The 25,111-nt window shown below is 40.2% G+C and overlaps 1 protein-coding gene across 11 annotated transcripts in view; it reads left to right on the top strand.

The window, feature by feature from the left end:
- The window catches only part of DLG2 (discs large MAGUK scaffold protein 2), a 1,729,700-nt gene that overhangs the window by 806,651 nt on the left and 897,938 nt on the right, over positions 1-25,111 (top strand). For 9 of the 11 annotated variants that reach the window (XM_031460460.2, XM_031460461.2, XM_031460454.2 and 6 more), the window contains one exon: positions 18,771-18,932. In XM_031460460.2, the coding sequence (XP_031316320.1) occupies positions 18,771-18,932 (162 nt within the window). The remainder of the gene's footprint in view (positions 1-18,770; positions 18,933-25,111) is intronic. The other 2 variants (XM_031460455.2, XM_031460462.2) reach the window with 1 other exon arrangement.

Genomic DNA, 25,111 nt, shown 5'->3' with positions numbered 1-25,111 from the left:
ACCTTGTGGCTGAAAGAAGATCCTGCACATAAACAGCGGGGTTGCTTGATCTGAGATAGACCAACCCCAAACCAGTTAGTGAACTGAACAAAGTGTTTGTTCAAGTTTATCACAAGTATTTGAGATAAAGAAGCCAAAAAAAAAAAAAAGAAAATCCACTTAGAACAAATATTAATTTTTACAAAATCCAAAAATCTAAGACTGATCCTTGACTCCTTTCTCTCACCTCTCACACGTGTAATGCACCCTCAGGCCCTATTGAATCAGTTTCCAAATAGTCTGATGTTCTCCAGCTTCGAAGTGTTTTTATGGATAATTTTAGGTTTTATTGAGAATGCAGAATAATCATAGCTATTACATATTGCTGGTAGAGTGCAAATTGGTATATTTCTGAGGATAGATATAACCATTCTGGAACAATTTGGTTATCTAGGAAAGCTGAAGATGCATATACTCTGTGATCCAGAAATTCCACTCCTAGGCATATGCTCTAATGAGATTCTTACATATAGACACCAAGAAACATAAACATAAACATTCAAGAATGTTACAGCCACACTGTTATAATTATGTTATTCCAAAAAAGAAAAAAATAAAAATAACCTAAACATCCTTTAGCAAGAAAATGTTACATGTGGTGTATCATACAATGACATACTGTAAAAACTTTGAAAAGAATGAACTAGACCTGTCCACATCAACATGAATGAATTTCACAGTATTGCTGAAAAATAGCCACAGTATGAAATTGCTTATGTAAAGTTCCAAAAATGACAAAAACTACACATTTTTAGGGATAGCATATCAGTCAAGGTCCTACCATAGAAACAGGACCAATCTGTGTGTGTTTGTGTATGTGTGTGTGTGATATATATATGTTTTAAGGACTTGTACATGATTGTGGGAGCTGACAAGTCCGAAATCCATAGGGCGAACCAGCAGGCTGGAAACTCTGAGGCAGGAACTGAAGCAACAGTCCACAAATGAGATTTCCTCTTCTCAGAAACCTCAGTTTTGCTCTTAAACCCTTTCTACTGTTTAGACGAGGCCTGCCTAGGTTGTTGGGGGTAATTTCCTTGCTTAAAGTCAACTTACTGTAGATGTTAACCACAGTTACAAAATTCCTTCACAGAAACACTCAGGTTAAATAATGGGGTACTATAGATTAGCCAAATTGACACATAAAATTAACTATCATAAATGCATATCTATGTAGTGAAATCATCAAGAAAAGAAGGGAACTGTGAACACAAAATTTAACAGTTACTTTTGGGGAAAGGGAGATAGATATGACTAGGGATGGGTACCCAGGGGCTTCCACTCTGTTGAAAATAGTCCAACTCTTAAAGCTGAGTGATAGATACAAGGGCGTTTGTTAGTCTTCTTTAATAGCTTATACAGCTGATATACATCACTGTGTAAGAATGAAAGTCTTCATAATAAATGTTAAATATAATTTTTATCAAAATACAAGCGAATTATTTTCTAAGAATGTAGCGATTTCCCCTGTATAGGGTGGAGGGGTCGGGCTCTCCTCACTCCGTGCATGTGGTTTAGCCATTTGGGATTGCTGCTATGATCCAAGTCAGAACAATGAGTCAGGGAGAAAACTTTCTAACTTGGTGTTAGGCCAGTGCTCAGGTTTGTTAAAAACAATGAGGAGGCCGTTTTTGATGGAAGACTGACACACAGCATCTAATACCCCAGGGAGATTACATACAGTTGCTTAAAGTCCACCTGCTACCTGACTTCTTTTTCTTCTCAAGGGAAAGATGCCCAGGTGAGAGCTGATTTAGTCACCAACTGTTATAAGGTTCATTTTTTAAAAATTACTTCTTACCCCTTCTGAGCAAAGATGTTGTAAGGTTGAAGGAATGAAGTAAATGTGCATTTGGAATGTTTAATGAGTAAGTGCAAACTTGGAGTCGTGGGCCTTGGATGCTTCCTCATTATAGATTGCAGGGCAGAGCTCCCTGCCCTGCAGGCTCGGCTGCCTGCCTGTCCCAGGCACCAGTGTGTCGGTCCTCTGAGAACCTCCCAGCTCGTCTCCCTCACTACTGAGCTCTCCTCTTTCTAATCCATTCTCCACCAGCTGCAAGAGTTCTGTGGTAAAAAACACGTAACATACAATTTACCATTTTTAAATGTACAATTCAGTAGTGTTTCGTATATTCGTTCACATTGTTATGTAACAGATCTCCAGAACTTTTTCTTCTTGAAAAATTGAAACTCAGTATTTATTAGACAACAGTTCACCTTGTTCCCTTCTCCTTAGCCCTGGCACCCACCAGGTTTACTCTCTCTTCCTAAGAATTTGACTACTCTAAATACCTCGTGTAAGTAGAATCACACAGCATTTGTCTTCCTGTGACTGACTTCTTTCACTTAATATCCTCAAGGATTGTATCATGTGACAGTTTCTTCCTTTTAAGGCTAAATAACATTCCACTGTATGCACATATCACACTGTGTTTATCCATCCATCTATTGATGGACATTGGGTTACTTCCCCCTTTTTGCTATTGTGGATAATGCTGCTATGAACATGAGTGTGCAAATATCTCTTTGAGACCCTGCTTTCAATTTTCTTGGATATACCCCGAGAAGGGAATACTGGATCTACTGTAGTCCTATTTTTGTTTTGAGGAAACTCCATAGTGTTTTCCGTAGTAGTTGTGCCATTTTATAAGCTCACCACCGATGCAAGGGTGGGCTTTTAAAAATATAAATCAAATCACATCACTTTCCTGTTGAAATCCTTTGTTGGCTTCCATTGCTCTCAGGATGGGGACCTCAGTCCTTCACAAGACCTCTGGAGCTCTCTGTGGTCTGCCCCCCGGTTATGTTTCCTGCCTTGTATTGCACTTCACTCCTCCCTCTTCAGAAAACTGTCAGATGTAAAACCCACCAAGCTTTTTCCAACTTAGAGTCTTTCAGATTTGTTCTTCCTCTCATTTGAAATGTCATCTGCCCAACTCTTTATGTGGAAATCCTTTAATTCTTCAGGATTCAGCTTTTCCATCATCACTGTAGAAAATGTCCCCTGACCTCTTCTATTGAATAAGGTTTCTCTTTGTGCTCTCTTGGAACACCTTTGCTTTCCCTTGACACTCTGGGATTATTTTACTTGTAAATTCTGTTTTGTCTTGTCATTTCTCCTAGAAGGGAAACTTCATAAGAAAACAGATATTGTCTGTCTTGTTCATTATGGAATCTCAGCAGCCACTGTGCCTAGTAAACCTACAGATTATTCTCCACTCAAGATTGATCAAGTCCTATGGAAATTAAGGAGGGGGTAACTAGTTTTAGGCTAAAGAGTGACATGTTTGAAAAGCTTCCCTATGATAATTAATTTTTCATATCTAGTTAAAACCTTTATATGGAAGAAGAACATAAAACACACAAAACTGGAAATATAGCCAAGAATTGAATAGACCAAGGTAAATCTAAATAGAGGCCAGAAGTTGCTCACAGCTTTTAGAGCTAAGTTTTGTTTGTTTGTTTGCGTTTTTGTTTTGTTTTGTTTTGTTTTTTATGATGAATAGCGTATGTGCACTAAATGACCTCTCTTAGCCCTGAAAAAGTCTACTAGTTTATGGAAGTCCAAGCTATACAGCAGTCTGATCACTCAGACATTTCCACGGATGATAAATTTATCAGTTATATTTCAGATTTTGAATTGGCTATTTATCCCAAGCAACTGATTTTTCAAAATGTCCTGAATTGTTAGTTCCACGTTGCAAACTTTAAGGAAAGGATGACAAACTTATTTATGTTATAGTATGTAAATGACGATATGCTTTTGCTAATATTTCTATGGCCCGGAATATATTTAATTTCAATCTTACAGAACTGTTTAGGGCTCTGTACTAAACCCTCTGGAGGAAACAAATGTGACAAGCATTTTACTTATTTTTTGTAAGCCTACATTTATTTTTTTTTTAATGGAAGTACTGGGGATTGATCCAGGACGTTGTGCACGCTAAGCATGAGCTCTACCACTGAGCTGTACCCTCCCCCCACAAGTATTTTAATATGTTAAGAATTTATGTTCTAGCATCACTCCTCCCTGACTTTGAACCTGCTGTTCCTTTGCCAATATCCTTGCTGCCTCTTTGCTAATGCCTCTATATTCTATAAGAGAAATCAGAGGTGTCTTGTTTTCCAGGAAACTGTCCCCTTCCAACCCCAAAGCTAGGTTAAGTGCACTTCCATGGGAACCTGTGTGTACTACACCTTAGTGTGGTATTTCATCAGTTCTAAGATATACTTTCTAATATTTAGCATCTCTGAAATAAGGATGTGTCTTATTAATGATATCTTAGATTGGTTGCATTCGTTAGTCTCAGCTATTGAAAAGGGAGCTCAGTGAGGGCTGGGATGGCATTTTGTCTCTCTAAATCTCATCTGTGTCTATTATAGTGTCTCAGTAACTCATTGTAAGTGCTTAATGAAAGGATGGAGGATGGAAAAAATGCAAACTCGATGGTGCACAATTTCACTGTAAGAGCAGTACAGAGTAAAAGATAAGGAGAGATTACATCTGTTTGAGAAAGATCAGGGGAGACTGGGAGAAGTGACATTTGAACAGAACCTCAAAAAAACAGCAAGATATTCCTCGCTTGTGATTCGAAGAGCACGAAACAGGAAGGTGGGAAAAATGGGACATCTGAAAAATGTGGCTTGGCTACTCTGAATGGTATGTAAATGGGTCAAGAGGCACAGTAAGGGATCGGACTTTAGAGAGCGATTGGGAGGGGGAGGAACTCCACGCCCAAGTGTCCGTGTTCTGTTCTGGAGCAGTAGTGAGTGACCTAAAGGGCTTTAAAGGGGGTAAGTGATATGGACAAAGTTGTGCTTAAAGATGTATCTGGGGGTGATTGGTTAAATGAATTGGTTGGTAGAGAGACTACAGATGAGAGCACTAGTTACCAGGTGTTTAACAAACATTTAACAAACATTTATTCAGCGCCTCTTGAATACCTGACGCGGGTGCTATAGCAATAAATGAGACTCAATTCTTGTATTCAAAGATCTTATAATCTATAAAGGTGAACAATCAAATGAACAAGCAAAATATAAAATTAAAGTGTCCCGTGCATGCACTGGTTGCCATGAGTCCTGACCCCAGTCCGGGGTTGTGCACAGATGACAGGGGAAGTGGGTCAACCGAGGCTCCTGGGAGGAGGTGTCATCAGAGCTGAGCCCTGAAGGTGAGGAGATGACAAAGGCATCCAGAAGGTGGCAAGTGCAAAGTCCCAGAGGTGAAATATCAGTCTTTCTTTAAGTCACGAACAATTCAGAATGGTGGAATGACAGGTTGTGGATGATGGGGCAGGAAGAGATGGAGAGGTAGAGAAAGGAAGGTGGTTGTGTTGGGCTAGGGAGAGAGGCCAGAATGTAATTGGAAAGGGACATAGGAGGCAAGTGCAATATTCAGAGTGAGAGAAAATAAGGGGGAAAGAGAAATGGAGATAAGAAAGAAAAAGAACAGAACAAGAGTCCCTGCTGAAGTAGAATGTCATTCACTTCTATTAGACTCATTCACTTGGCAGAATGTACTGAATCCCTCCTACATGCTAGAGGGGTAATGAGATGGCTACAACTGAAGTATCGCCACGTCTGTCAAGGCCACTTTGGCCTTGACACTGATATTAAGTGCCACACTATGCCAACTGAGTGATGTGATCTTACTCTGGGAGTCATGAGAAGGGAAAGATACTGAAGGATCATCTTCATCTGTATCGGTTTGTATTTGGGTGACCAGGGAAATGGCCGTATCACCAACTAGATTTTTTCTATTTCTACTTTCTCTTGATTGTGTTCTGTGGTCCCACAAGGATAAAGGGAGGCTTTCAGACCTTGACTTTTAAACCGAAGGGCCAAAGTATCTACCATACGCAGAAGAAATATTTGAGTCACAGAGTAAGAGATGCACAATGTGAGAGATGCTGTACAGTGCGGGGTTGGAGGCAGGGATTATGAGAGTGAGGTGTGACTCTTAAGCGTCTCCATTAGTTATGTGAACTAGTTGCTTAATTTCTCTTTACCGCTAATATCTTATCTGTAAAAGGAGGGAAAGCACATAATAACTAGTAGAAGTTTGTTGTAAGCATTAAATAAATTAATATTCGTAAAGCATCAATACATACACATGCCACATTGTAGGCACTCATCCGTCAGTTCCCAGTAGGGCATCAGGACAAGAAAATGAGAAAACTTTCCAGGTTTTCTTGATTTGGGCCTTACATCTTAAGGTTGTAATAAACACAAAATAACATTCAATAATTGTGCAATCAGTTGCATATTCAAATACCTAGGTTAAGAATAAAATTGCCTTCCCAAGAGAAGTGTATCTTATTTGAAGATTAAACCACCACAACCAATATGTATTATGAAGCAACTTTATTGGAGGAAATACTAATATTTTAAAAGAATTTTTAATGGAGGTACTGGGGATTGGACCCAGGACCCCGTGCATGCTAAGCATGTGCCCTGCCACTGAGCTAGTCCCACCCCTTGCCCCAAGGAAATATTAATATTTTTTATGCCAGTGTCTAACTGCCAAATAATCCTCTTTGATTAGAAACCAGTGCTAATGAGGCCAGAGTCAAGGCCACACCTTCTGTCTTGATCCTTCAACAATTCTATGTTCCAGGTCACGGAGGGCAGCTTGTCATAAGGGGCCATGGGACAAAGGCAGCTGGATAAGAACAGCTGAATGGCTCAAGCCCGCTGGGACCAACCCCAGAGTAATTTGGAGTGGCTGCCCGCTTAGACCACCTGGCCTCTTCCCATGGAGAAGATAGCTGTTCACACTTGCTGCTGGGTAAAGAAAGCATACTGAGAAAAAAAAAAAAAAAAGAGAGAGAGAGAGAGAGAGAGAGAATTCAAGCAAAGAGCTCTATTACCTAATGTAGTTAAAATTTAAACTCTTAGAGGTCATGAGTTTTGTTAACTACTGTATTGCTGGCATTTAAAATTTAGTGATTAGGATGAAATGTGCTTGATAAATATTTTGTTGAATGAATGAATGAATGATGATGCTTCTGGTTAGGAAGGTATTTTACGCTCTCTAGCGTCACAGAGGAAGCTCATGCCCACAGGTGGCCCCAGGAAACCTGGGAGCAGGCATATGGCCAGAAAGAGACCAAGAGAGGTTCTGATTTCAGGTGGGCAAGTGAGCTAGCTTTGGGAAGTCAGATGTGGATGGGAGGGTTGGGCAGGTGCCAATTCCACAGCAGGTTCTGAGGTCCGGAACTTAAAGTGGGTCAGAAGAAGAGCACAAGTGGGTGGTAGTGGCACATTCAGCAACTGTGTGAGACTGTTTCTCTCTGCCTGCTGGGCGGAAATGATAATCACAGGCAGAGGAGGCTAGGAGCCTTGGCCCAGATGGAAACATGGGAGAAGAGGGTAAGATGGCCTCACATACAGAAAGGAAACTGAATCTTAGAGCAGTGGAGGCAAGGTCTTTGCAACTCAGTCTGCCGCCTTCAGAGGATTCGTGCTGATCTATAATGATGCTACAATGCATGTGATAGCGTGTAGGAAACCAGCTCCCCACAGAGTGTTAAGGCCGAGTGGAGTCTGCACATGTGTGTGTGTGTGTGTGTGCGTGTGCACCCACGAGCTGTGACCCTTCTGACAATACTTGGAATGATGAATCTATGACACTGACACAGAAATAGAAAGAGGCTTAGATTTCCTAAGTGTCAGTGAGGAGTCAGGCCCAATGCCAAGACATTTATGAATATTGTCTCATCAGTTTCCCATAGCAACACTGTATAAGTATTATCAGCCCAATTTTACAAATGAAGAATATGAGTTTCAGACAGCTTCCACACTTGCCTGAAGTCACATCGTTGATTAGTGGCAGGAACGGAATTCAAACGCAGCAACTTGAGAGGCAGGGAATTTGCATCACTTGACTAAGCATTCTGCTGCCATAAACATTTCTTCTTTTCTGGGCACCAGGCACCCTGAGCTGAACGCGCTGCTAGCCTTCAGCAGTGAATGAGTCTCACTCCCAGACGCTGTGGCAGTTGTACAGCTGGTGGATTGAATCAGACAGTGACCGTCCACGAGATCTTACTGCCATCGCTTGAATCCAGTGACAGTTCTCCCTGGAGAATTACTTAGACAGTATTTGAAGTTGGGCTTCAAATGGACAGACTAATTGCTGGGTTTGTTCTCAAATCATTGCTTTGATTTCTTGGTAACAAAGCAATTTGACTTCAAACTCCCTTCGTTCCCCGCTCCCCCGCCTTCATTTGTCAGCTGCCAATCATCCTTGCAGCCCTCAGCCAGCTCTCAAAGTTCAACCAGACTTGCATAAGCCTTTTCCAGGACTGGGGAAATTTCCTGCGCCATAAAGCTTATCATCCACTGAACCTGCTCCATTACGACGAATCAAATATTTGATTGTATCTTACATATTCTATTTTGTTCATTATTTTTTATTCTCCAAATAATACACGGGGCTCAAAAAATGAAATTAATAATCACCCAGAGACAACCACTGTCTGCATAGTCTGCATGCATCCAGAGTTCTTCCCTGCTTTGCATACACTTTACAAGGTTGATACACTTGTCTGTGTGCCCAGCTGCTGGCCTGGGGTTCAGAGAGTCTTGGGTAAGATTACTTGGGATGGTCTCATTTATGTATCGTGCCTCCTTGGCTCCTCTAACTAACTCAGTGCTGGCAGAGGAGGGGAGAGGAGGGAGCTCACTCAGTTCCTGTTTTGCACGTCTTAATTCTTCTTCCTCTCAACTCCTTGCTCCAGATGCCTCGCACCCAAAACTTGAACAGTTCAGTTTGAATGAAGTTCCTCCACCTCATTACCTGTGCTTCATAGTGAACCAGTTTCTCCTTTGATTACTCACAATCTTGACAGGGTGCTGTTCAATACTCAGATCTCCTGGGGGGAAGGTATAGCTCAGTGGTAGAGCACGTGCTTAGCATGCACAAGGTTCTGGGTTCAATCCCTAGAACCTCCATTAAAAAATAAAATGAAATAAAATAAAATAAGAAATAATCAGATCTCTTAGAGACTTCAGACAGATTTTTTGAGTATACCCTGCTTCTCGAACGTGCTAGGCATGGTGGAATACACAAGAGCCCTAGGAATTTACATCTCCACAGGGTGTAGTTCGGTTCAGAAACATTTATTAAGCACCTTCTGGGTCCCAGGCAGAATGTTTGCAGCTGATGTTACAGTAATGAATCAAGAAGTCTTTATGTTTCCATGAGAAAAGCAGGTACTAATGGGCTTTTAAAAAGAAGTGGGATTCTCAGGGTGTCAGTCCTGCGAGCACAAGGAAAGGACACAGCCGAACCTGGATGTCCAGGGAAATCATACATGAGTTAAGTTTTAAGGCTGAGCAGTGGCCAGAGGAGAGAGAGTTGGGAAGGTGGAGGAGGAAACTACATCAAGAACAAAGCAGAAGGAGGAGATGAGTGTTTCTTGTTCACTGTTGTGTCCCCAGCACTTACAATGTCTGGCACATAGTAGGTACTCAATGAATTCTTGTTTTGTTTTTCTTAAACAGTATTGTGAACTATACTGTTCACCATGCTGTACATGACATCCCCATGGCTTATTTATTTTATAACTGGAAATAAATTCTTGCCAGAGGAAGAAAAATGGGAGGAGAGAGGAGAAAGTAGTAGGAGCTGAAATGGTCAGAGGAGGCCAAGTTGAGTGGCAATAGTTTGGAAAAGACTGGAAGGGTTTCCAGCATTGCAGATGGTATGAATGAAGGCTGAAAAGTGCTCTGTGGGGTCAGGAGAGGTGTGAGGTTGGAACACATGGTCTAGGTTACAGAGTCGTGGGAAAAGTTGTAATTGTATGCTTTTAAGAAATGGGAAGAAAAAAAAGAGGGCTATGCTTATTCCTTCAGTTAGTTGTATTTTATGTTTCCAAAATCTTTTATAACCAAATAAAAAATATAATGTTACAATAAAATAGTTATAGCTGATATTAAGTGACCACTTCCTGGGTCACAGACACTCTTAAGTGCCTTCCATGCATTATCTCACTTGGCCTTCTCAAAAATTCTGTGAAGTGAGTACTAGTTCCATTTTACAGGTAAGAAGATCAAGTCTCACAGTTTGATTAGTTGCCCCAGGTCACGTAGTACACGACAGAACAGGGACTTGGTCCAGGCAGTCCTTTTAGAACCTGCATTCTCGGCTGCTACCTGATAACTGCGCTTTTAGAAAGTTATTCTAGAATGACAGCCTAAGGAGGAGAAAGTTGAGAAACATATTTAGAAACTACAAATGACCATTCACATTTGTTTCCATTCTGCTGACAACACTAACAGTCTAAAGAGTTTACTCTTAGGCACCGTTTTTTTTTGTTGTTGTTGTTTTTTTTTTTTTGATGCCAGACCTGCAAAGTGCAAAACTTGATGGTTCCAGAAAGGAAAGCATTGACATTGGTCAAACAGCTACTATGTGCCAGGAATACAGTGTCTCATCCAATACTCGTGATTCTGTAATTCCCAGTTTATAGCTTCAGTCAAGTGAAGCTCCAAGATAACAGCAACTTGATGAATGTCGCCTCTCCAGCCAAGAGTTGAACCCATGTTTCAAATGCCAAAATTCAAGCATTTTCCACTGTATTGAGCTACCTCTTGGAGTCAGCTGGTGATGTCAGTGTGAAACCCAGCTTTGCCCTTTGTTTAACGCTTTGGTGACTCTCTGATCCTCTATTTTCTCGTTTGGAAATCAGAATGACAATACCCTTTCCCCAATTCTTGAGAGAATGACTTGAGACGATGTTTCTGACAGTGCTTTGTAAATTGTAAGTAGCAACCCGCATGTGTGACATCTGATGCAAATTCGTTTTACAATTCCATGCCCATTAATTTCCCAGATCATAGGTGGTCTGTGGTCCCATTCTGACTTGTTCAGAGAGCTTAGGGCTGTCTAATCCTGCAGTTACCTTCCTGGGTGAGCCTGGCCTCCCCTGCATATCGGACCCAGCTCAGAGTTTGAGGAGGGAAAGCTTGCCAACCTCCATTTCCAGCACCTTCAGGTAACAGATGGAGGGCAGCACTGAGCTGGAGTAAGTTCCCTCATGATTATTTAAATCATCAGTTCTTTAAAAAGGATCTTAAGATCCATTAAATATTCATGAAAGCATTCTTCCTGGCAGCTCCCTCATCGTAGGTAATTACAGAGGGTTTAAAATATCTGACATTGCTTGGAAGCACACAAAGCTCTGTCAGCTGTGAGCAGACAGCTGATTTATAATTTAATTAACATCCTGGCTTGTCCTGTTCTTTGTGGCAAGAAGTGGGAGAGTATTTCCTTTCATTTGTGAGTTTTGTTTGAAAAAATTCAAATAGAGCACAAGGGCTCTTCACCCCTCTCATCAGCCCTGTTCCTTACATCCTGCTCCAGGCTTAGAAAAATTCCTCTTTAAAAATGTCCTTTGGGCCAGCTGTGTTGCTGATTGTGGGTCTTTTTTTTTGTTTGTTTTTTGAAGGATAACTTCACTTGGGGAAGATCTGTGTGCTGCTAGTGAACAGTGAGCTTCGACCCACTTTCATTAGCTCTTTGAGTACTGGATTTTGTAGGGAGATTTGGCTACACACTACTGTTTATTCAGTGACTGTTGATGGAGGGCCTGCTCTGAACCAGGCACTAGAGGTCAGTAGTGAACGAAGCAGGCCTGGCCCCTAAACCCCTTGGAGGTTTCAGTTTAATGGGGGAGGCGAACATTATGCAAATGATCACAGAAACAAATGTAAAAATTTTTTAAATGTGATGAGTTTTATGAAACATAAGTACAGAATATGAAATGAAATCCTGTGAGGCAGGGAGCAGTGAGATACAGGGAGGGAGGTCTCCTTGAGGAAGGAAAGGGAAAAATTAAGTGTCGGTGTGGCCCCTTCCTCCTCTCATTTTCCTCCTATCTAAACCCTCCTCCTCCAGATTTGCAACGTACATGCAGCTGTTCTGGAAGAATGGATTGTTATAATGGACAGAAAAGACGGAAAGGGGAAAAAGAACCCTGCTCCAGCCAAAATATCACAGCAAAGAAATGAATATAAATGCTGATCTGATCACTGTATTATCCATTCTTTTATCTTTTCTTTTTTTTCTTTCTTTTACCCATGTTTTCCCTCCAGACATGGAGGCTGTGGGTTGGAGAGAAGATGCTATAGGTGTGGTAATGGGGATGGGTCACAGGTCACAGATAGGCTAAGACATATGGAAAAAAGAAGGAGCTGGAAGAGAGAGCTGGCTGGGTATGCACTGCCCAAGTGTCTAGGAAAGAAAATTTCTAAAAAAATACATCAAAGTATTTAAACAAAATATTTCCCTCAAAATAAGATGGTGAGTGGCAGGGCCTGTGGGAATAGCCTGTTGTGGAAGTTAAACTCATACAGTCTGGAGAGGATTTGAAAACCCTTCATCTCCATGCAATTCATTTTTCAAGACTGCTTTCCTCGTTCTTTTGGTTTTCTCTATTTCCTGAGCTTCATTCACTTCTTTCTTAGGGATCATCATTCTTTGCAAGTCTATTATTTATTTTTAACTTTCTAAGTGACTTAATGCTTGTCTTAAAAATCTGTGCTTCTTTTCTGCCAAGGCACATTTTAAAAACAGACTTCTTCCAGAGGCAGCATTCAGTCAACCGGGTCTGTTAGATACACTATGGGGGCTGTTGTTCTGATCTGACACTCTCCGGGGAACAAAGATGTTAGGGGTTTCTGGCCTCAAAGAACTTAGATTACAGACGGGGAGATAAGACTTGACACAGAGAAGGCTGTTGGTCAACATAGTTAACAGAAGCAGCGGCATTAAGAGGTTTTTGAGCATTTCCTAAATGTCAATTTTTGTGTAAGAAACTGTAATCATTCCTTAATTTTGTACCTGCTTCACAGTATTGCTGTAATTCTTAAATGGGGTGCTTTCTCTAACACTCTCAGAAAAGTGTTCATGGGCAGCATTCGTTAGCTGTTAGGTATTATAACATCACTCACCTTTCAAGAGCACGCAAACATACTCTGGTTCTCGTAGTTTGTGTCTGTCTCTCCCCTCAGAACAGTGCCAACTCCTGCTGCCAGGGGGCAGCAGAGCACTTTCTATGTAGAAACAGAGATTGACTCAGATTCTCATTTATGAGACCTGGAAAGATTTATGACTTCTCCCTCCACTGTTTTACACTGTGCCAGTGCAGTACCATTTTCCAAACCGTGCAGAACCTCCAGTGATGGGTCAGATGCATGTAGGCACCTGTGTTTGAATTCTGGGTAACTCGGGATCATTTTGACTGACAGGTGTCAGCAGAATGCAGTGAGCAGAGTCAGACTTCCTACTCTTTGTCTATCCATGTGGAGGGCCCTGTGGTAGAAAAGGAGTGTGAGTATGATTGCATGCAGGTTCAGCTGGGAGGGCATTTTGGTCAGGTTTATCTTATTATTGCTCAGATTATTTAAGATGAGTTCAGATAGAGTCACATTTATTGGACTCTTACTATGTGTCCTACTATGGGGCACTGGAGATTGAGTTGAATATGACTCCATCTCCGCCCTTGAGGCTCTCATGGGCTAGTAGGAGAGATGGGCACAGGGACAGGTCATTGCAGTATAGAGTTATTATTCAGTGACAGAAATCCATGCAGAACACTATGAGAAGCATAAAGAAAGGACATCCTTCCAACCTTAGCAGTCAGAGAGTGCTTCCAGGAGGTGATGACACCCAATCTGATTAACAAGGACTTGAAGAACTTTGCTTGATCAAGGAGCCCAGGAATGGGGGGTTAAGCTTCAGAAGAGGAAGGGGATGGGATTCCAGAAGTCAGGGGCCAAATGAGCTGCGACAAGGGACATAAGTAATATATCTGCCTTCCCTGTCCTGAGCATTCTGTCTGCCTCTCTCTCATTAGAGCTGGGGGAGAAAATATCATCTGTTTACAAAAGTTCTTTTGCTCTGGAGCCCCCTCCAATGGACCAAGCTGAGGAGAGAAAAAGAGGAAGGTGCAGATTTCAACAGAGGCCTTCCTCAAGTGGCCCTCCTTTTACAGGCAATACAGAAACCCTCAAAGGTGTCCAGTGTAGCTTCAGTACCTAATAGACAAGCCCTGGAATGAGAGAGGACTCACAATTGCCCAGAACATTAGAGCTGATTCTTAAATCAGGCTGTGACTGCTGCAGACTTGTCTAATCTCCCTTGTTCGATAACTCTTGATGATTTCCTAAATACTGTATTTCCTGAAGATAAAGTTAGTCTCTTAAGATCTTTCAGTCATAATTAATTTGGGTGAATATTTAAGTACTCTAGATCTAGAGTCAGACTAATGTGTTTCAATCCTGGTTTGTCTAGCTTCAGATTGATGCCATCAGGTGCTTTGGCATGTATTTTGCACCAGGTATGTGGAATTTGGGGGTTGCAGTGTAACTCCCCATCACATCCAAGTGAGGAGGCTTCAGTCACCCAAGGGCAATCTTCCTGAGCAGTATAAGGATATGGACCTTGAATGCACAAAAGGAATTTCCACGGATTTGGGTGGGGCAATGGCATGGTCTATAATCTACTTCAAGATCTATTTCTTCAGAACATCATCCCCTAATAAAATCACTTATCTCTTCTACACATGTTCTTGCCTTTGCTTAGAATATCCCTTACCTCTTTATGCTATCATTCTAGATCCTGTTTCAAACTGGAAGGCCTCAGAGTTCGTGATGACCCGTTTCTGCTCGCAAAGAACGCAGTTTATACTTACAGTTGTTATCACTATGCATTGTGACTTAGCTGCACACGTATATGTAACTCATTTGATAATTTACGGTCTTCTCAAGGTCAGGAACTAGTTCTTAGTCAGTTTATATTCTTAGCATGTATTACTGAAAGAATGATATGGAGAGAGATATATAATACTTAAGAATCTTACATGTTTTAAGATTGTGTCAAGCCAATGATGCAGTTCTTTTTGCTTACACCTGAGTTCATAATGATTTGCAGTGAAAGAGATTGCACCCAGCAGCCACAATAACTCTGTAGCCTGAGCAAGTTACACTCATTTCATCCATTTGTGCAATTGTCATTCATGACTTTATTCAATAAATGGTTAATGAGCACTTGGCTAAGGGCTGGAGATGTAAGGATAAACAGTACCCAAATGGTCCCAATTCTCACAAAACCTTACAGTTCAATGTAAAAACTCAAACTATACACAATCATATAGCATGATAAAAGTTGTGATTTGGGGAGTATTGAGAGCTATGGGAACACTCCCCAAACCTCAGATTTGTAAGTTCATGAAAGCTTCTCAGAAAAGATAATGTCTAAGTTGAGGCCAGAGGATCAATGAATGTTAAAACAGTTTTTACTAACACGATTTTAATTGTACATCAAGATTAATTTTACAGTCTAATTTAAGCTTCTATTGGCCTTTAAAGTGGTTCTTAATTTTATAAAAATAATTTAAGTTATTTATTATAACACATAACTTTAACTAAGTTTATTATCTGTTTCCTGACAGTTATTTATTCAAACAATTCAGTGAGATGTGTATTTTTATGAATGAAATCTTTCTCTAAACTATCTGACTCCAGTTCAAGAATTTGGGGGGAGCCTCAGAAATCATTTTTGCTTTGCAGAATTTTACTTTTGGTGCACTTGGATCTTTATATTTCAGAAAAATGCATTTCCTGACTGTAATGAGTAACATGAATATGGCTTTACATATGTTAAATTTTAATCTTTAAAAATCCCTCAAAAACTAAAGATGGAATTACCATATGATCCAGCAATTCCACTTCTGGATATCTAACCAAAAGAATTGAAAGCAGAGTTCCAAAGGCGTATTTGTATACACATGTTCAGAGCGGCATTATCCACAATAGCCAAGAGGTAGAAGCAACCAAACTGCATCCACAGATGAATGAATAAACAAATGTGGTATATACATAGTATGGGATATTATTCAGCCTTAAAAAGGAAGGCAATCCTGTCATGTGCTACAACATGGAGGAAGCTCCAGGGCACTATGCTAAGTGAAATAAACCAGTCGTGAAAAGCAAACAGTATCTGAGTCCTCTGACCTAAGTTATGTAGAATAGTCAAATTCATAGAAGTAGAAAGTAGAATGGTGGGTGCCAGTTGTTGGGGGAGGGTAAATGGGGAGTTATTTAACGGGTACAGAGTTTTAGTGTTGTAAGATGAAAAGATTCTGAAGATTGATACACATCAGTGTAGACATACTTAATATTACTGAGCTTTATTTAAAAGTGGTTAAGATAGTAAATTGTATGTGGTGTGTATTTTACCACGATTTTTATAAAAGCTTTATAAAACTGGAAGTAATGGTTTGTTTATATTTATTCCTGAAGCCTGAGGTAAGAGTGGTGAGATAAAAGGGTTCAGGAGTAATGGAGATTCAGCTCATATAGTGACGTTGGGGGATGGCATGTGGGAGGGCAGTGAGAGCCACTGAAGGGTTATAAAGAGAAGGACTCTCATTTTGAGATTCAGGAAGCCAGCCCCCTGGTGGTCAGTGTACAGGATGGATGGAAAAGGGGCGATCTCAGCAGCAGTGTAACCAGTCTAGAGACCATTGCTAAGAACTGATGAGAACTTGAATGTGGGCAGCAGTTAGTGGTGGTGGTAGGGGATGAAAACAGAGTAGACTTAAGAATTATTTAAGACATAAATTAGGCAGACTCAGTGATTTCTTAAATTAAAGCAGATGGTGGGAGGGGAAACAGAGGATGGAATCTCATGAACTCCTACTTTTCTGGCTCAGGTAATTACATAGATGGTAGTGCCTCCCTGAGAGAGAACTGAAGAAGGAGAGATGTGGAGGGCGGTGGGCTGAAAGCCTGAGACACTAGAATGAGCATGCGTATGACATCATTCTACTTCCAAAGAACAACACGTAACTGATCAAGAATGAAACTTGATCCATGTTTCCGAGGCAGATTACCTTCCCAAGTCATTCCTAGAGTTAGGAAAACAGATGTATGATATTTTGCAGTCCAGAGAAATACTCTGACCTCATTTTTCCATTTTTTTTTTAACCAAGTTGTCGATTCAGTTATCAGACTTGGGCTTCATCTCCTTATCTAAGTGGTGGAGGGGGCTGATGATAGGAGAAAGAGGATTCAGATTCAGATTTTCTGGTCAGGGTCCCAGCTCTGATGACCACTAGTTAGGTAACCCTGGGATAAGTCTCTTAACCTCTGTAAGTGTTAGTTTTCTCCGAAGTAAAATGGAGCACCATAGGTAATAAGAATTACAATGAAAGAGATAGAAGAGAGTCCTTTGCAAACTGCTGTCGAGATACTGTTAGCTGTAATTTTTATTTTGAAACTAATATTAAACTCGGAACATTGTAGAAAGCCTCCCTGGAAACTAAAAGTAATGATAACTTCTGAGTAAGAATGGATAACAGATTGAATTGCCAATCCTGGGTGGTTCTTCTTGTTACTATCAGTTTATGAGTCAGACTGAGAGCTGATGTCCAAAAGTCATATGTTTTACCAAAAATGAAAGAAACATAGGCATGATTTTGTAAGAAGACATGTTGTTAGTAACCTGATGTGATAAAAATAACTATTGTTGATGATAATAATGGGGTATTGGGAAGAGGTTAGACATCACAGTTAAGCCTGAAATAGTGTCATGATGATGTTTGGACCCCTGCCTCTAATACCCTTGTGCCATTCACAGGGAACAAAGACAAAGCAAAGCGAACTAACATTTTATTAGCTGGGTTGGAGGTGGGATGTAGGCTCTTCCCTTTTTCTTACCCAAATAGATCAATAGCCTTGAAACAATGAGACTCTAATGGGGCAGCTCTGAAGGAAAAGGGGTGAGAAGCAAAGAGAGACAGTAAAATGATAAACCCAGGCAAACGCTGAGGATGGAGATTGACCCATGGCCAGGTCTACCCTCCCTCTGACCATTCCTAGTCCTGACCTGTTTCCCGCTGCCAGCTTCCTTAGATCTGCTCGGAAGATTGCAGGGTAGCCTTTGCCTGAGGATGCTCTTACTATTACAGGCATTTGGAAGGAAGATAAGAAAGAAAAGAGGAAAAGAGATCCAGAGAGAAGGAACTATTTCCTCTTTCCCCTCAGGGAATCATCTCAGTATAATATAGGCAGACCCTTTGCCTTGATTTTTGAAATTCTTTAAAGGAAAACTCCATCTTTGGAAATTGTGATCTTTTGTCCTGTAGTCCAGCTAATCCAAATCAACACTCCTCTATGAAAGGAAGAGAAGATCGTTCTCCTTTTGAGGCCAATACAAATAATGCAGGTGGCAACAATTTTCCTCTTATTTCCAAGAGAACTTAAGCCTTTTACATATTTTGAATCAAAAGTAGGTTTCCTGAATGGTTGTGTCAGAATTCTGTCTTCTTGCTGAGTACTTTTTTTTCTTTTCCATCCTTGACCTAGAATTTTTAGCACATATTTAGCTACTCTGGTCATTTGGAGGGTTACCTCCTCACCTACTCAGGTAAATTGTCTTGGTCTCATTTGTTATCACCTTTCTGTATTTTATAAAGAGAGATAGTACATTTTCAGGAAAAAAAAAAGTCATCAGCATTGGCTGATACTGATAGTTGACTCAGTTTTGCTTGCACTTGACCTGGTTTATGGTGACCACCAAAAGAGACTGCAGCAAAGCTTGCTTGGTGATGAACCCAACTGGTACCCACTGTATCCTGTCAATGAAGTTAGACTATGAAGTCCAGAACTGTACCCTTTGCAAACACTAATGCTTTTTTCTTTCTTGTCTTTTCTCCTAGAAGTATCGCTATCAAGATGAGGACGCTCCACATGATCATTCCTTACCTCGACTGACCCACGAAGTAAGAGGCCCTGAACTTGTGCACGTATCGGAAAAGAACCTGTCTCAAATAGAAAATGTCCATGGATACGTCTTGCAGTCTCACATCTCTCCTCTGAAGGTCAGTTCTATTGCTCTTAGAGCCAGCAGTGGTGATTGGTCTGCATTGCTAAGGGAGATGTTTGCCGGCCTGATCAAGTGGGGCTCTTTCAAAGCACTCCAGTGGGACTTGGTTGCCAAAGGGTCTTTCTGTGGTTTGGTGGCTCACCTGGAATTTCTGACACAGGGCAGTTGTTCTTACAGTTGTTTGCTTGAATGTCTGGAGAACCCTTTTCATTGCTGGGAATAGGCTAAGGAAAGAGCCAACAATGAGAAATTGAAAGAGAAAATAAGCTAACCACATGTTTACCAAGCCCAGGAGGACATCAAGGTTTTGTTCAACTGCTATCTCTCCATCTTTATTCTTGGCTCCAGATAAAACAAAGGAAGTAAATATAATGTGATGACACCTAGTGATTGCCTTACCATGTAGTCTAAACACGAAAATGTCTGAGCTGGCTCATCAGCACCTTTATTTCATATTATATATCTTTCTATTTGGTGTCATACTTTTCCAACACTTCCTTCCCTTTTTCTTTAATTTTAAACAGTTTCTTGATGAATGGCATGTTGACAAGAAGGGACGATGAAATGAGGGTAAAGATTTCCTGTGCTCCTTGGTTGCAGTTTACTCTGCCTTTTTCTTTGCTGATGCTATGGGAGTTTGTGTCTTGGATAAAAGCTTATAAATGTTGATTATAGTTAAAAAAAAATAGAACTGGAGCCAGTGATGTAATAGAATAGAATTGAAATGTAAAACAAAACAGAACAAAACAAAAAACTTCCAGATACCCCTTGATATTGCTAAAATTTTTTTCTTTTCTTTATTAATTAGAATATTCACTTCACCGGTGCTTTCATATTTCAAAAGTGTTGTAATAAAAAAAAATATAGCCAAGAAGGTTGTCCTGATGCCTTCTGGCATCTTATTATACTTTCCAAAACATCAAAGAAAGGCTAAATTATGTTTACTATAGTGCCAAAATTTGATACATTTTTAATATTGTAGCTTTGTAAAACTGCATTATCAAATAAACTAGTTCTAGTTACCACAAATTAATTAGAATATTAGATTGTCAAATTCCAGTGACTATTTAGTAATACGTAAAAATAAGTAAATATTATGCTTCCGGAATTCATCGTTTGGTTCTTCCCAGAGTCTCTCTGGAAATCATTGAATGATTGATGGAAACAGGAAATGTTTAACTAGGAGAAGCAGATTAAGAGTTGGAGGACAGGGATTTGCCTTCTTACACTTCAAGGGCTGTCATGTGGAAAACATGATATTGGAGTCACCCAGTGGGCAGAAGCAGAACCACTGTGCGTAACAGGAATGTATATTTGGGGTCATTGTAAGACCACAGCTTCTGACAATTAGAGCTACCCTGGTAAAGTGTAGACTACTTCATGAAGCAGGGGTTCCCTGTCCCTAGAAAGCCTCCAGGCCTGAATGATGACCTGGCAGTGGTCTTGTGGAAAGGAATCCTTCAGCAGGGAGTGCACAAAATTGTATGTAAGGCCCAGTCTGGTGATTCTGGTCTGTTCAGATGAATTTCTTCCTGCTTTAAGGACATTTCATCTTTGCAAACAAGTGCTCATCCTTGCTCTGTACTGACCGGTGTAATTGAGAAAGGGCAGGACTGGGAGACTGAACTGCAGAGGGAGTATTTATATGTCAGATTTTTTTCTTTCTAACTGGATGAAAGAATCCCTGTCAGAATCTCTCCACGAAGCCTCCCTTTCTTTCTGTCCTCGCGTCTTGTCTTTCCCCTCTTCCTAGCACTTCCAACTTTTAATCAGCTCGAAAGCATAGCTCCCAGTACTTTAAGCTGAGTAGGATAATGGAGGCTGGTCTCAAGCTGGCCTGGTAACAGTAACAAAAATATCAACAAAACAATGAAATCACGATCGGATCTTTGTTTTATATATTAAATTTTCAGCATATACTTGATAATATCATCTGAGCATCTACAGTTTGGGTGGTTACACCATGGGTTATGCTACTTAATGCCTCATTTGGGAAATGTCTACTAGAGTTGAAGGAAATTTTGCCTTTTCTGAAGATCAGATCTCAGCTATAAAGAGATCTTTCCTATCTCTCCTCTATCCCTTGCCTTCCAGGAATCTCAGAGTTAAATGGCTTCAAGTTTGGTGATTTTTTTTTTTAAGCTTAGGATTTCTATTTCTGTTCCTCCCTTCTATCTTATTTCTTATTATGTTCTTTTAAAAAAAATTGTAGGTTTTTATGGTTTTACTGTATTGGTGACTTTTATAAAAGTTTCCTCACATCTGTTTTAAAAGTAGTCGTCTATGAATAATAAACCCCTGATATGAAACATCAAGGTTAAAATAGGTTTTCCTTCCTTTTTGGACTCACCTGCTCAGAGGTGTGACCCCCAGTAGATTGTGAAGAGAATGGGAAGTTGAGCTCCTCCAGGCCTTCTGCACCCAGGCTGTGAGGTAGCTGTTCTGGGGCCAGGACTTTTCCCTCATGATCCTCTAGAGGTGTTGTTTAAGCTGAACAAGATATACTATCAGATCGTCTTAATGAGGAGACCGTGTACCTTTAGTCTATCAGCAATAAGCAATAGTGATAGAGATAAGTGTGCAAAATTGTTCCAGAAAAGAAAACACCCTAGTGTGTCGAGTTTGCCAATTTCATGGTGTAAATACTGCCATCACGGCTGATTTCAGGCTACCAACCTGAAGCTACTGAATGTATTTGCCATGATGGGCACGTGAGGCTCTCGTGAGACAGGACGAGTTGGCTCCAGCACAGCACTGCACTCTCAGGCTTGAGCACGTGTATTTTATATCAACAGGGCACATTTCCTAATCAGGTTATTAAAGGGGTTATTATATTATCACAGTTCAAGTGTTTGGAAAACCTGCCGTGATTAAAATCTAATGTGTCTTTTTCTCAAAAAGGAGGCCTATTAGAGTCAAAGAAATGTTTAAAAAAAAAAAAAAAGCACAAATTCTCGGTTAGACCTGGCATATTTTCAACCTTTTTGCTTCTTTGAGCTGTCTGGGGCTCTTGGGTCAAGCACTGAGAGGGAAGAGTGAGGAGGCAAAACACACAGATAGCGCCCCCTGAAGGCTACTTAGGAGACAGTGTGGTTCTCTAGTACTGATAAGGAATTTACATGTGGCATGCCTACGCAGCGTGAGATTGCTGGGTGACAGTTTAAATGTTGCCTTGAGCAGGCTCTGAATCATTAGCTGAGTAATCTGGCCACTGCTGCTTTGACAGTCGTTCCTTCCATCACCACGTGATTATCAATGGAAGCCTCCGTCCTGAGGGTCATCTGCTTCTGCAGCACACCCGCTGCCTGCCTGATGGATGGGCTTGCTTAGCCTGTTTCCATTAGAGGGCCTTGGCCAGTGTGAAGTATGGGGCTGGAAGGAGAAACGCAATTTAGCGGTGAATTCAAGGAAATTTGTTTTCCTTGCCTCCAGGTGGGGATGCTTTCTCTTCAGATGATGCCTTGAATCTTCCACGAGAAGAAATTGGCCTGTATAAAGCATGAGCATTTTCTTTCCAGTTCAGATTAGTTCAATAAATATTGAGTGTCTACTAGGTGTATTATCATAGGTGACAGGGAAACATAGGTCAGTGAAACGTGATTTTAAACGTGCGTGCCACTCTCCTAGAGAACCTGAGTTCTAATTCTGTGTCACTTATGCTTACTCTGTGATAGGAATTCAAATTCCTGAATCTTAAATACCATGAGACCTCAGGCGTCTAGCAGAATACTACTTATAGAGTGTTTGTTAGAGAGAGAGAGAGACTGAGAGAGAGAGAAAGGGAAAGAGACAGAGAGGGAGAGAAAGTTTAAGAGAGAAAAAAAGACAAAGAGAGAGAACAGATGGGCATATTTTTGGGAACCTGGACATTAGAATACCTGCATTTGAATCCTGCCTGGCCTTTTTGTTTAGTAGCTCTGTGACCTTGATCAGGATAACTTCTCTCTCTCAGATTCTTCATCTGTAAAATGGAGGTAATAATAATATAGATCTCATGGGATTTTTATACTAATTAAATAAAATAATACATGCGAACTGCTTAGTAAGTGTCTGGCACACAGTGAGCACTCACCAAATGTTGGTTTTGATCTTGTTATTATCATCAACCTGCTACCATGACAAATACCTTAACATGACTTATTTTATTTATCTCATGTGGCCTCTATGATGTATTACACCTGATTTTAAAATTAAATAGATTCCTTCAGCCACAGAAGTAGTGAATAGGAATGCCAATATTTGTAACTCAGGTCTCTCTGGATCCAAAACTCAGCTGCTATATCACCATCCTCTAAACTGTTGTACTATTTTTAGAGATCCTAGATCTAAACTCTTCTTCCTTGGCTCTAGGTGTTGAAGGTTCTTTTTTCATGGCCTTATTCTTAAAAATTGAGCAGATGTAAAATGTAAGCAAGTGTGTAAGCAATTTAGTTTTCTAAACAAGAACCATGAAGAGTGATAATAAATGGGACATTATGAAAAGATAGAAGGAAAATAGGTTCTATCTTTAAAATATTTCAATCCACCCAGTAGTAAACCCCCAAGGGACTACCCTCTCCCATGACAAAAACTAGTTATTTGGGGGCTAGTTTCCTTTTGAAGAATCATTTGAGATTGTAAGAAATTGTTTGCAGCAAGACAGACACACTTTGTTTTGAGCAACTGAAGGATTTTCTGCATTGAGATACAGTCCTCACACTAGGTGCGTGTGTCATCGAAGAACCCAAGTAAGTCCACACCACAACCCTCATGTTTCTCCTTCCCAGGACGTGGTAAGATCAGTTCCTGTAATTTTTATTTGGTTATTCATCTTCAAAAATGTTCATTCTATATGTGTTTAATTCCATAAACTATCTTAACATTGTCAGAAATAATCAGTGTAGAAGTTACACATTCTAACATTGATCAATCAATGAATAGAGCTACTCTCTGTGCTCTGTTTCACATTAACATGACATTTGTTAAACCATAAATCCAACCAGTTGCTTTAATTCTACTTTTATTCACAACCATTTGTTTTGTTTTAATAACTTTACTGTCAGTATGATCATCATTATATGAATGCCCTCAATGTCAGGGTCTATGTTGCTTTTGCTCATTATTATATTCTCAGTCCTTCAACAAATACTTGTTGGATTAATGATTTGTAAGTGGCAATATGAAGACTGTTATGAGTAATTGCCTTCTGGGAGATTGGTGACATTGATATTAAAATAAGCAAGAAATTAAGGCACAGACTTCTTGTTTTTTCCTTTCTGTTGTTCCCTTACCTAATCATCACTGATAGAGAATTTCATCATTTTTAAACCTGATTTTTCCTCATGTATTACACATCTGAAATCTGGATGCGTCCTAAAATCAATGACATCTAGCAATTAAAATTGGTGGCATCTGAACAATGATGTGTCTTATAGTCAATGCCATCAATGACTATCTACAAGGAAAAGTAAAGCTATTTTTTATAGATTGGTATGACTTGCTTTAATCGGATAAGTATGATTTTCTGTCCTCTTATTCTCATTGAGACCAGAATAAACAGTTCTGGGAATACTACTGGCAAGTGAGAGTATGAGAGGTTGGGGTAGACTCATAAGAGTCTACCCTTGAACAGCTGGGCATTTGTTGAATGTCTATGAGAAAATCTGTAGGCAGTGCAAATTGAGGTAAATTGTAGGGAGGGTGGTGATTGCTCACAAATGAGGAAGCTGATTCACAGAACTGCAGACAGGAAAGATAAAGTGTACTTTATGCCACTATTTTCTTACCAGAATTGCCAGAATCTGCTTATAGGAAAGTATGTTTTAGACAACAGCACACTAAATCTTTACTCTTTCCTCATCAAGTCTTTCCTATTAACTCTTGCCTGACTCGTCCTAGTTATAACAGCCTATGACTCATGGAGTTTGCATAGTTAGCTTTTTTACATACACCTTTCTATTAATCTAAATAATCTTCTTAAAAAATTTTTGCAGGGGGAATGGAATTAGGTTTGTTTATTTGTTTGTTTGTTTATTTGTTTAATGAAGGTACTTGGGATTGAACCCAGGACCTCCAGCACGCTAAGCATGTCCTCTACCACTTGAGCTATACCCTCCCCTCAATCTAAATAATTTTTGTGGAACTGTGTATTGTCCTTTCGTCTAGATATCCCATTTATTTTGCTCTGAACAAATG

This window comes from Camelus dromedarius, chromosome 12 (assembly GCF_036321535.1).
Source record: "Camelus dromedarius isolate mCamDro1 chromosome 12, mCamDro1.pat, whole genome shotgun sequence".
Lineage (NCBI taxonomy): Eukaryota > Metazoa > Chordata > Mammalia > Artiodactyla > Camelidae > Camelus > Camelus dromedarius.
This window is presented reverse-complemented; position numbering and strand designations above follow the sequence as displayed.